At 50.3% G+C, this 10,846-nt stretch overlaps 1 protein-coding gene across 1 annotated transcript; it reads right to left on the bottom strand.

Moving 5' to 3' along the window:
- Positions 1 to 1,067: 1,067 nt before the first annotated feature.
- On the bottom strand, positions 1,068 to 6,127 carry LOC120656507 (phenylalanine ammonia-lyase-like). The gene is made up of 2 exons (XM_039934612.1): positions 5,525 to 6,127; positions 1,068 to 3,127 (listed from the first exon to the last, which is right to left on the bottom strand). Exons 1-2 carry the CDS (start codon positions 5,929 to 5,931, stop codon positions 1,381 to 1,383), a joined length of 2,154 nt encoding a protein of 717 aa, XP_039790546.1. The 5' UTR covers positions 5,932 to 6,127; the 3' UTR covers positions 1,068 to 1,380.
- Between the last annotated feature and the right edge of the window lie 4,719 nt (positions 6,128 to 10,846).

Genomic DNA, 10,846 nt, shown 5'->3' on the forward strand with positions numbered 1-10,846 from the left:
AGGGAGTACTGTTTATCCAGACTCAGAACACTGTTTCTCTTTGTGACTTCGCTTCATGAAGTCAGAGAAGTTGGATCGGGGCGGGTGCGGCTGGCTGCTGCTGCCGCCGATTTGCGGAACGGCAGCCGCAGCCAGCATGCATATCTACGGCAAAGCAGCGGTGGATATTCTAAATTTGAATCAGCTCTAACAATATCTTTTTTAATTCTAACTTATAATAGAGACATCTTAAGAATAAAAGATGCAATAGGGAAATTGGATACCTTCCGAAAATAGAGAACCTAGTAGAGTCTATTAGAGTGTATTTTTTAGTTTAACTATCTATATTTGAGATTGAGGTTGTTTAAAGAGTCTGCTGGAGTCGCTCTTCATATCAATACACAAACTCGATATTTTTAGAATATTTTAAGTAGGACCGAACTGATAGTGTTAATTTGAGGGGAGACCGAACCAAACGGCACAGAATAGTTCCATTTCCTTTTTTTTTGCGGTAGAATAGTTCCAATTTGTCCACCACATGCCACAAATGTTTCATATGCACGTTAACGTTGGACCTACCTCTCAGCGTCACGAAAGAGTGGTGAGTGGCACAGAACATGGAAATTATTCAGCAGCATGTGGTGGAGTTTTTTTCCAGCCACCGAATCTCGACAGTGCCAGGGATCTAATTTTCCTGATGACAACGCCAGGCATCTGATTTCCGGGCATAGGCAGATGCCGCGCCGACGATCATATTTCCCGACGTGGTAGGTAAAGGATAACGAACTGCAAACAATCCAATCATCCTTGGTGGTTGATCGATTCAACGAACAGCGGTTGGCTAGCAGGAAAAAGTATGCGAGCCACCAGCCAACAGGCGCAGCCCAACGCTCGGAACATGGCTGTCCCTTGGACTACACTGCATCACGCTGTCCCTGTTTCAGAAACAGACAACCATCAACCTCTCCCGATCGAACACTGTGCATGACAGGGCTGCGTGCCTGACGAACGAGCAGTCCCTCTCCCTCTGGTACTAGTTGACACGCCTAAACGATCAGCATTGCCCAACTCAATCTGATGATGCTTCGTGGTAGAAGTAGAACAAAATAATTTACTTTACCCCCAACTTATACAAGTTAAAAAGTAGTAAAAGTTTCAGCTGATGCAGATGCCCAGGCCACGCACATTGCAGGCCATGGCGTCTCAGCATCAGGAACACAGCAAGATTCACATGAACTTTAGCTACAAGGGAACGGTAAGAATATAGAGAGTATCATCAGCTAGACTGATCGTAGAACTTCACAATGCAATGGTCTTGAAATGCTCTGTCTCGAGACGCTATACTTTGGTTTTCCTTGTGTGTGTGTTGGTTTTTGTCTCCTCTTGTGGGCAAGTTCAGGTTCAGCAGAGCGGCAGGGGCTCACCGTTCCACTCCTTGAGGCACTCGAGCAGCGGGTCGATGTGCTTGCGCTGGTTGATGGCCACCAGCACCTTGTTGAGCTCCTCGCCGGGCGACCGGGTCTTCTCGCCGGTCAGGTACTCGGTGCCGAGCTCCTCGCGGACGAACCGGTACAGCGGGTACGAGCGGCACTCCTTGATCCGGTTGGGGACCATGGGGTTGCCGCTCTCCACGGCGGCGCGCGCGGCCTCCACCCCCTTGGGCAGCGCGGCGCGGACCTGCTGCTCGAACTCGGCCACCTTGGCGAAGATGGACGTCTCCACGACGCGCTCGGCGTCGCCGTTGGCCAGCGCGTGCTCGATCAGCACCGCGCGGAGCTTCTGCATCAGCGGGTAGTTGGGGCTGCACGGGTCGTCCGCGTACGCGAACACCGCCTCGCGGTCGATCGCCGTCTGCAGGTCCTTCTCGCAGAAGCGCGCGATGTGGAGCCCGCCCATGGCGTTCATGCTCAGGGTCTTCTTGGCCACCTGCGTCACGCAGTTCTTCACCGCGGCCTTCATGTTCTCCTCCAGGTGGCGCAGGTCGATGGCCTGGCACAGGGCGATCAGGAACGTGGAGGTCATGAGCTTCAGGATGTCGATGGCCTCGGCGGTCTTCCTGGAGGAGATGAGGCCCAGCGAGTTCACGTCCTGGTTGTGCTGCTCCGCGCTCTGGACATGGTTGGTCACGGGGTTGCCCAGGAACTGGAGTTCAGAGCAGTAGGAAGCCATGGCGATCTCGGCGCCCTTGAAACCGTAGTCCAAGCTCGGGTTGCGACCACCAGACAGGTTGGAGGGCAGGCCATTGTTGTAGAAGTCGTTCACCAGCTCGGAGAACTGCGCGAACATGAGCTTGCCGATGGCGGCGAGGGCGAGACGGGTGTTGTCCATGGACACGCCGATGGGAGTGCCCTGGAAGTTGCCACCGTGGAGCGCCTTGCCACGGGAGACGTCGATGAGCGGGTTGTCGTTGACGGAGTTGATCTCGCGCTCGATGGACTTGGTGGCGAAGCGGATGACCTCGATCTGTGGGCCGAGCCACTGCGGCGAGGTGCGGAGCGCGTATCTGTCCTGCTTCGGCTTCATCAGCGGGTCGAGCTCGCCGAGCTTCTTGGCCAGCTTCATGTAGGAGCTGCCTTCCAAGATGTGCTCCATGATAGCGGCAGCCTCAATCTGTCCCGGGTGGTGCTTGAGCTTGTGGGTCAGGTGGTCGGTGAACTCCGGCTTGCCGGTCATGACCTCGCAGAACACCGCGGAGATGACCTCGGCCATGACGGCGAGCACGTTGGCCTCAAAGAGAACGGTCGACGCGAGGCCAGAGCCCACGGCGGTGCCGTTGACCATGGCGAGCCCTTCCTTGGGCTGCAGCTCGAAGAAGCCGTGCTCGATGCCGGCGATCTTGAACGCCTCGGCGGCGTCCACCTTCCTGCCGTCGGGGGCGACCGCGACGGAGTTCTGGCGGCCCGTGATGAGGCCGGCGATGTAGGAGAGCGGGACGAGGTCGCCTGACGCGGTGATGGTGCCCCGGAGCGGCAGGCACGGGGTGACGTTGGCGTTGAGCAGCTTGGCGATTGCCTCGAGGATCTCGAAGCGGATGCCGGAGTAGCCCTGCAGGAGGGTGTTGATGCGCACGAGCATCGCCGCGCGGGTGGCCTCCGCCGGCAGCACGTGGCCGTCGGCGCCGGTGCCGAAGGCGCCGGCATTGAGGAATCTGTCAGGCGGAACGGACAAAAATGGGATCAGTTCAGAGCTGCCAGTGCCAGTGGTTGACTGAAAAAAAATTGAACAATAATAACTGTGCCGACTTGAGAGTTTAGGATATGAAATTGGAGTAAGCCTACTGCTTAATTTATCGTCCATTCACATGGCAAGGAACTGACACAAGGTGGATTACTACTTAGTCAGACGCGCCTTTTTTTGTTCAGGAACCGAGTAACAGCTAATGGATATTTGCGATACACCGACAGATATGCAGAGCTGTCGGTGCAAGTAAAAAATTGTTTGCCTTCATTTTGCCAGCATGGGTAACCGGAAAAAAGAGGACTTTTGGAGCCTATCCGCCAAAAGTCTAAAGAAGCTTCGTGGATATGAGAAGTGTGGAACATGTCCACATGCTATGTCAAGTTGACGGCTAGACGATTTTCCCGACTTTTTTTTCTCATCGTTGGATCATGGATGTTCCATGGATGACAGACACGTCTATGCTCAACTACTACTCAAGTTCTTCATCCCTATCATGAAAAATGATACTTTTTTTTTCGCCCAGAAACGAATGATTGGCCTTTTTGTGTGTTAGGTAAGGCGGGAAGGAAAATGCTACTTCTCATGTTGCTGGGGGGGGGGGGGGGGGGGGGGGGCGTCCCGGTGACCGTTCCGGCCGCTGTCCGGCCCCGTGCGCGACCAACTTCCAGCGACGTGAGAGCGCTCCCGCAGGCCGCAGCGGGTCACCTAATTTCCAGCGGCGTCGTGACCAGGGTTCACCATTTCGTTTTCCGGTGAAATCCCGGTGATCGGCGGAAACGGAATTCCGTTCCGGAATTTCGGTGAATTTCGGACGAAATTTGTTGAATTTTGAATTTTAAAACGAAATATATCGAAAAATACCGAAATTTCGGATCTCGGTAACTAGCGGAAACGAAAAAAACCGAATTTTCGGCGAAATTTCGCCGAAAAGTTAAACCCTGGTCGTGACGCGAGCGCAACATCCCTATCCGGCGAGGCGAGCCAGACGGCCACCGCACGTCGTCTCGCCGCCATGTGCGCTCGCGAGCCGAGAGGACTCCGCGGCGCCGAGGACTTTGCGCGTCCACGTTGCCGCCGCGGGCACGAGGCGCACGGGCGCCAGCCCACCGGCACCAACCGATCACCCAACCAGGAAAAAGAAAGGAAAGAAAAGCTGGCGCGGCGCCGGCCGGGTTGGTCGAGTGAGTCAAAACTCGAACAGGCTCGGCGTCCCCCGCGAAACCAGCGAGCCTCTGGCTGGCGGTGGCTACCGGCCGCGGGCGCCGACGCGCCGGCCAACCTCGCGCGGGCTGTCGAGCCGCGGAGCCAGCCCCGGCCGCTTTGGTGTTGTGTGATGATCGGTGGGGCGGGGGGCGGAGACGGGCCCACCGAACAGTTGGGGTACACCTAAAGTTTGGGTGTCCGCAAGCGCACCGTGGGCCCGGTGACGGCGTCCATCAGCTCGTGCCGGCAGCCCGGCAATCGGTGGTTCGGTGCATGCATCCTGCTACCGGGTCTGCGCCGCGTGAAACGAACTGCTGGACAGCTAGAGCACAGATGGTTTAATTATGGGCTACTGAATCTCTGTTTAAATTTGGATTACATGACAAGGGCCGTGTTTGGTTACTTTGCAAATTTTTCGCGCACGTTTTTCGAGAAGAGAATTTCGTATGCATGGAGTACTAAATGAAGTCTATTTGCAAAACCTTTTCAGGGATGGGTGTAACTTTTCGAGACGAATCTAATGGCGGTAATTAATTGATGATTTACTACAGTGATACTACAGTACCCATCCTCTAATCACACGGTCAAAGGCCTCATTAGATTCGTCTCGCGATTTACACAGGGGTTGTGGAGGTGATTTTGTAATTAGACTTCATTTGATAATCCAAATTAGTGGTCAAAGTTGCTACAGTAATTCTATGGAAAGTACCCAAACACGGCCAAGTAGGCGTTTGATTGATTGATACTGCTCAACCGCTACTTGTTTATGTTCAAGTGTTTACCAATCCCTTACCCGATCGATTACCCAAAAAAAAGAGTTTGAGCTAGTAGTTTATGTCTATAGCCAACCCCACCAACGACCTAGCTAACACACCCGAAAGAGAATCTTTTCTTGCTCGGAAACTGATGGGAGTCCCGTGCAGTAACAGTAAACTGCAAGCCGGATCGGAGCACATGCAGGCGCGGCTCGCGCGAGCGCAGGATCTCGTGAGCGAACCACCTCGCATCGCACAGCTAGTTTCCTCGGATCATCAAACCACGAACTAGCACACTACTCCGAACTGAATCCTAAGCTCAGAATTAAAACTGATGCAAGAAGAAAAGAGTACGGTAATACTGACAGTAAAATGGAGCGAGCAAGAAAAAGCAAACGAAGCCTCACCTGATGAGCTCCCGCTGGAGCGCGCCGCCCTCCTTGGTGCGGCGGTGGGAGGTGGCGCCGAAGCCGGTGGTGACGCCGTAGCTGTCGGTGCCGTTCATCATGCTGCTCATGACCCAGTCGCTGCTGGCCTTGACGCGGCCGCGCGCGGACTCGTCCAGCTCGACTCGGGCCTCGCCGGCGCCGGCGGCCACGGCGGCCACCTGCGCGATGCTCAGGCTCGCGCCCTGGATCCGCACCAGCGGCTCGCGGAACTCCGCCACCATGCGCTGCACCTCGCCCAGGTGGCTCCCGGACAGGTCCTCCGCGGCCTTGCCCCAGTTCAGGGGGTCGGCGCGCGCCGCCGCCGGGGCCGGCACGCACAGGCCGTCGCCGTGCAGGGAGCGGACGAGGCCGGTCTCGCACTCCATTGTTGTCGCCGGTGAGCTCGAACACAAAACTAGTACGACAGGGTAGAGAGACTAGACTAGCTGGGGGAACACACAACAAGAGGAGTAGAGCGAGCTACGAGCGGATTACTATTAGTCTAGCTAATCGCGTGACAATGTTGTAGAAGAAGAGCTTGTGGTTGTGGAAACCCAGGCTCTTCCTGAGGACAGGGGAGGGGGGAGGGGGCGCTTAAATAGCGCGGGCGGCCATGGGTGGGGTGGGGGGAGGTTGTTGGGGGTCAGAGACTGGCATGGCGAGGCAACGAACGGGCGGTAGGTTGGTGGCGTGCCGGGCTGACTCCGCGAGGCCGCCCCCGGCCCTTGGATGGGCCGGCCAACCATCCGGCCGATGCGCGCCACGCCACGCCAGTGGCCAGCGCGGCGCGGCAGCTGGCCCCGGGCGCAGCCCGCCGTGGCCGCCTGCCGGCCGTCCGCGCGGGCCGGGCGCCCGGGAAGGGAAGCACGGGACACCGACCCGGCGCCGGCCTCGGTCCTCGGCTCGGCCGGGCGCCGGTCGCGGTTGGAGGCGGACGACGACGGGCGCGCCGCACCGGCTGCGGTTGCGGACCTGCGGTGCGGTGGTGTGGTGGGTGGCGACTGAGTGCGACGGGGTTGGTGGCGGAGCCCCCGTGTGTGGACGCGAGTCACGCGACGCGAGCTCTTGCCCGAGAGTCTTTACGGTCTCGGTCACAGTTGGTCCCACGCGTCGCCCGCCCGGGCCGTACACACACCGACGCAAACGCAACCACTTCGACCTTGGAGACGCTGCAAGCGTGCGAAACGTCGCGCGAAAATTGGCACGCAATGACGAGCTCACTTCGTTGCATTACCAGAGAACAACTGCTATTCAGAGACCGCGCAGTTTTCTTTTCCTGGCTGCAATTTCTGTCCGGTTCAGCGGTTCTGTTGCGAACCGGCAGATTCGGGCCGAACATGCCTCTGCACAAAAATGGAGAGGCTGGCTGGACTCGAAGTTTCGCACGGTCCTGTCGTTCCATGTCCGATTCTGCACCAGCAGGACTTCCAAGGGAAGCAAGGCGCTCCAGATCTGGCGCAGCAACCTGTTAACTTCCCCGCGTTGTGGGCACCCAGTTGGGATAAAACAATCATTGATCGAGACCATCTTCTGAAGCTCTCGGAGAACTGGAGAAGTGGTTTCATGAAGAGATTCCACGCTTTTTCCCCTTCGGACGCAGTCACGCGCAGGTATGCCGGGCAGGTAGAAAGCAGGTGCTGCAGGGCAACATCCATTTAGTGCACAAAGTGCTACTCTTTTCTATTTTTCAAAAAAAGCGATGGCCGTTTTATATTTTTTTTAAGCATCACTACCTGCTAGTATATAGCACACGGTTGGTAGCAACGAACTGTCAGGGCGAGCACCAGCCAGATCAACTCGTAGTGCGCGGCGACTAAGCAGGCACATGACTGTTGTTTGAAAAGGATGACACAAGATGACCATACGCCACACAGAGTTTTCTTGTCCGTGTATTGAGGATATTTCCCAACAATTGGCCCTTGTTTAGTTGCTATTTTTTTTTTGGAATTTTGGTACTGTAGCACTTTCGTTTGTATTTGATAATTATTATCCCATCATGGGTTAACTAGGCTCAAAAAATTCGTCTCGCAAATTACAGACAAATTGTGTAATTAGTTATTTTGTTTAGCTACATTTAATACTTCATGCATGCGTTCAAAAATTCGATGTGATGGGGAATCTTGTAAAGTTTTGGAATTTTGGATGCAACTAAACAATGGTCCAGATTTCGTAGTCAATCTTTCTTTTTTGATATGTTCATAGTCATTTACCTCTCCTCAAAGCTTATCAACCACAGTTGCCGCATTCTTAGTGTGGTTGCTGTGCCAAAAGGTCAGGTTAACACCATATTTCTATGAATGTGTCACGTTTCTTACCAAACCAACCTAACTTACCTAGTCAAAGTTGAAGCCATCCTATGCACCGGCGTTGTGTGTTTCGTACATTTTCCTCCGACCCACCAACATTGTCTACATTGCAAGCCTCCCGAGAAATTTTAACAACACCCTAATCCTAACTATGGTAGTTAAACTTGAAGTGAACATGTATGCATGCATCTTTTGTCCGTTGTGCATCATAACAATTTCCTTATCTCGAATAAAAAGAAACTACCCCCTCATTCAAATAAGGAAATTGTTCCCTTCCCACTGATGAACCGCCTCATTTTTCTAGTTTCATGTCAAATTTTCCCTCGGCCAATCAACATGACAATGGATACATGAGTTTTGTTGAAATAAGCTTTTAAAGCAACTCCTTAATTTCGTAACCTCTACTTTTTTTTATTCACGACTGCTCAAAGAAAGTCTTCTTTTTTAACCTTTTTTCTTCTAATTTTTAATTTTCCCCTTCTCTCCACACTCATCCTGCCTTCTTACTCTTGCCCACCCCTCCCTTCTTTTCTCTCTTTTTCACTTATATCAACACTCATCCTACTTTCTTGATCTAGCTCACTACTTCCTTCATTATAGTTTCCCAAAAAAAAGTATCTAGAAGTTTTATTCAAAGAAGTTTCCAAGAGACTTGTTTGTAGAAGTTGTGTTTTAAGAAGAGGATAGATCGTTGTCTCTTGCTCAGTCTTTTGAATGTGCTCTAGGCTCTCTTCATTTCACCTACCTAGGTTTGCCAGTTGGTCTTATCAATCCAAAGGTAATAATTTCTTTCTCTAGTGACAAGACGTGAAAGAAGACTGACCAGCACTTCAGCTTTCCTCTCACAAGCTGGCAGACTTGAAGTCATAAATGATATCTTCACAACTTTGCCTATGTACTTCATGAGTACATTCCAGCTTCACAAACTTGTCATCAAGCAGATAGATAAGTATAGAAAACATTGTCTTTGGAGAGGAGCTGAGATCAATGCAAAAAAAAAGTCTCCAAAAGCTGCCTGGGAGATGGTTTGTTTGCCATAAAAAAAATGAAGAGGCCCTAGGAGTCCTCAATCTTAAGACACAGATTAAAGCACTTCTGCTTAAGCACTTGCATAAATTATTTAAAAAAGTAGATATACCACGGGTTCAATTCATCTGGGAAAGGCATTACAGTAATGGGACCTTGCCTAGCCCAAAGAAAAAAGTTTCCTACTGGTGTAGAGATATTCTGAAACTTCTTAATTCTTTCAAAGGAATGGCTACGGTGCATATTTTGGATGGTGCTAGTTACCTTTTTGGGATGATCTCTGGCTTAATAGAGTTCCCAAACATCAGTTTCCTGAGCTCTTTTCCTTTGCCAAGGAAAAAAACCATCTCACTGAGATCAGTTCTTGAAGCAGATGGTCCTGCTATCTTGTTCCACATGCCTATCTCCAATGTTGCTCTGCAACAATTGATTGAGCTGGCTGAAGATCTCAACAACCTATAGGAAATCACAGAGCATGATGTTTGGTCCTACATTTGTGTCTCACCTTACTTCACCTTAGCAAAAGCTTATGTTCATCTTACAAGTCATAGAGTCACTCATATTGCTTTCAAATGGCTCTGGAAATCAGCCTACCAAAATAAACATAAGATGTTTTTTTGGCTGCTGCTAAAAGGTAGACTAAGTACCAGAGAGTTGCTTAGAAGGAGGACTATGATCCTTCCTTAATATACTTGTGTGTGTTGCTCTCTTGCCGTGGATGAAACTCTGACACATCTCTTCATCCACTACCCATTCACGCGGGCTTGTTGGGTTGCTATAGGGCTCCTTGTTGGACTTGACAACCCATTTTACACACTTGAGCAACTCAAACTTCAGCTGAGAGTACCATTCTTCACGGAGGTCATTATCATCATAAGTTGGTGTATCTGGATGCAACAAAACAACCTTATTTTTAAAGGAGTCTAGCCTAATCTAGAAACTTGTCTTCAGCACTTCAAGAGTGAATTTGCCTTAGTTATTCTAAGAGCAAAAGCTAGATACAAATCCCCAATGTCAGAATGGCTAGAAGCCCTTGTATAAATTTTTTCATTTTCTTTGTTTCTTTGATCTGTACCCTGTACTCTATTGTTTTCTTTCTTTAATATATAATCAGTAGGGGCTACCCATCCCGTTTCATTAAAAAATTGTTTGGAGAAGTTTTTTCTGAAAAATATATTAACAAAAAGTTATCCCTTTTGAAAAGTTAACTTGAAAAAGTTAATTGAAAATTGTGCTGAGAAGTTATACGCAAAAGTTGTGCAATAAGTTTTAACTTTTTAAAAGAAAACTTGTAGAAAAGAAAAATAAAAACCCAAACATACAAGTTGCACGAGATCACACATTCAGGCGTGGATTAGCAAGTCTTTCCCTAAATGAAAGAGCGTATATGTTTTATTTACCGATGATTTGAAACCATTATCATTTCAGAAAAACAAGTTCCTTTAATCCTCTCTATATATAGATAATTGGTAGAGAAGAAATGCATATCCTTGCCCATTTGATGTTTTTTGTTCGCTCTGCATACTAAGACGGCATAATATTTGGGTTATATTTGACAATCATACCATGCTTGCATGAGTTGGGTCAGTCACTAGTATATCAATCTATCTGTCTTACAAAATGTTGGCACACAGCCTTTGCACTATGTATTGCCTCCAAGATATGTTTGCAAGGTAAAAAACCAAGATGGTACAGATCATGTGTGAGCCTATATTATCCAAATATCCAATTAATCACTGTATGCTTTCAACATAGCAACCTTCCTAGAAGATGTGCTAGCCACACCAAGACCCATTTTGTAACGTAAAATTTCATGGGATTCGTGTAGGGATAAAACTTATATGAAAATTATTAATCAGTTAATTATATATTGCTTCCTCTAAAATTCATGTGATTCGTAATGTTGAACGTGTGCTTGATCTAGTTAACAGATATATGCCTTGCGTTATAATGGAGGAAAATAGACATC

Source organism: Panicum virgatum, chromosome 1N (genome assembly GCF_016808335.1).
Source record: "Panicum virgatum strain AP13 chromosome 1N, P.virgatum_v5, whole genome shotgun sequence".
Taxonomy (NCBI): Eukaryota; Viridiplantae; Streptophyta; class Magnoliopsida; order Poales; family Poaceae; genus Panicum; species Panicum virgatum.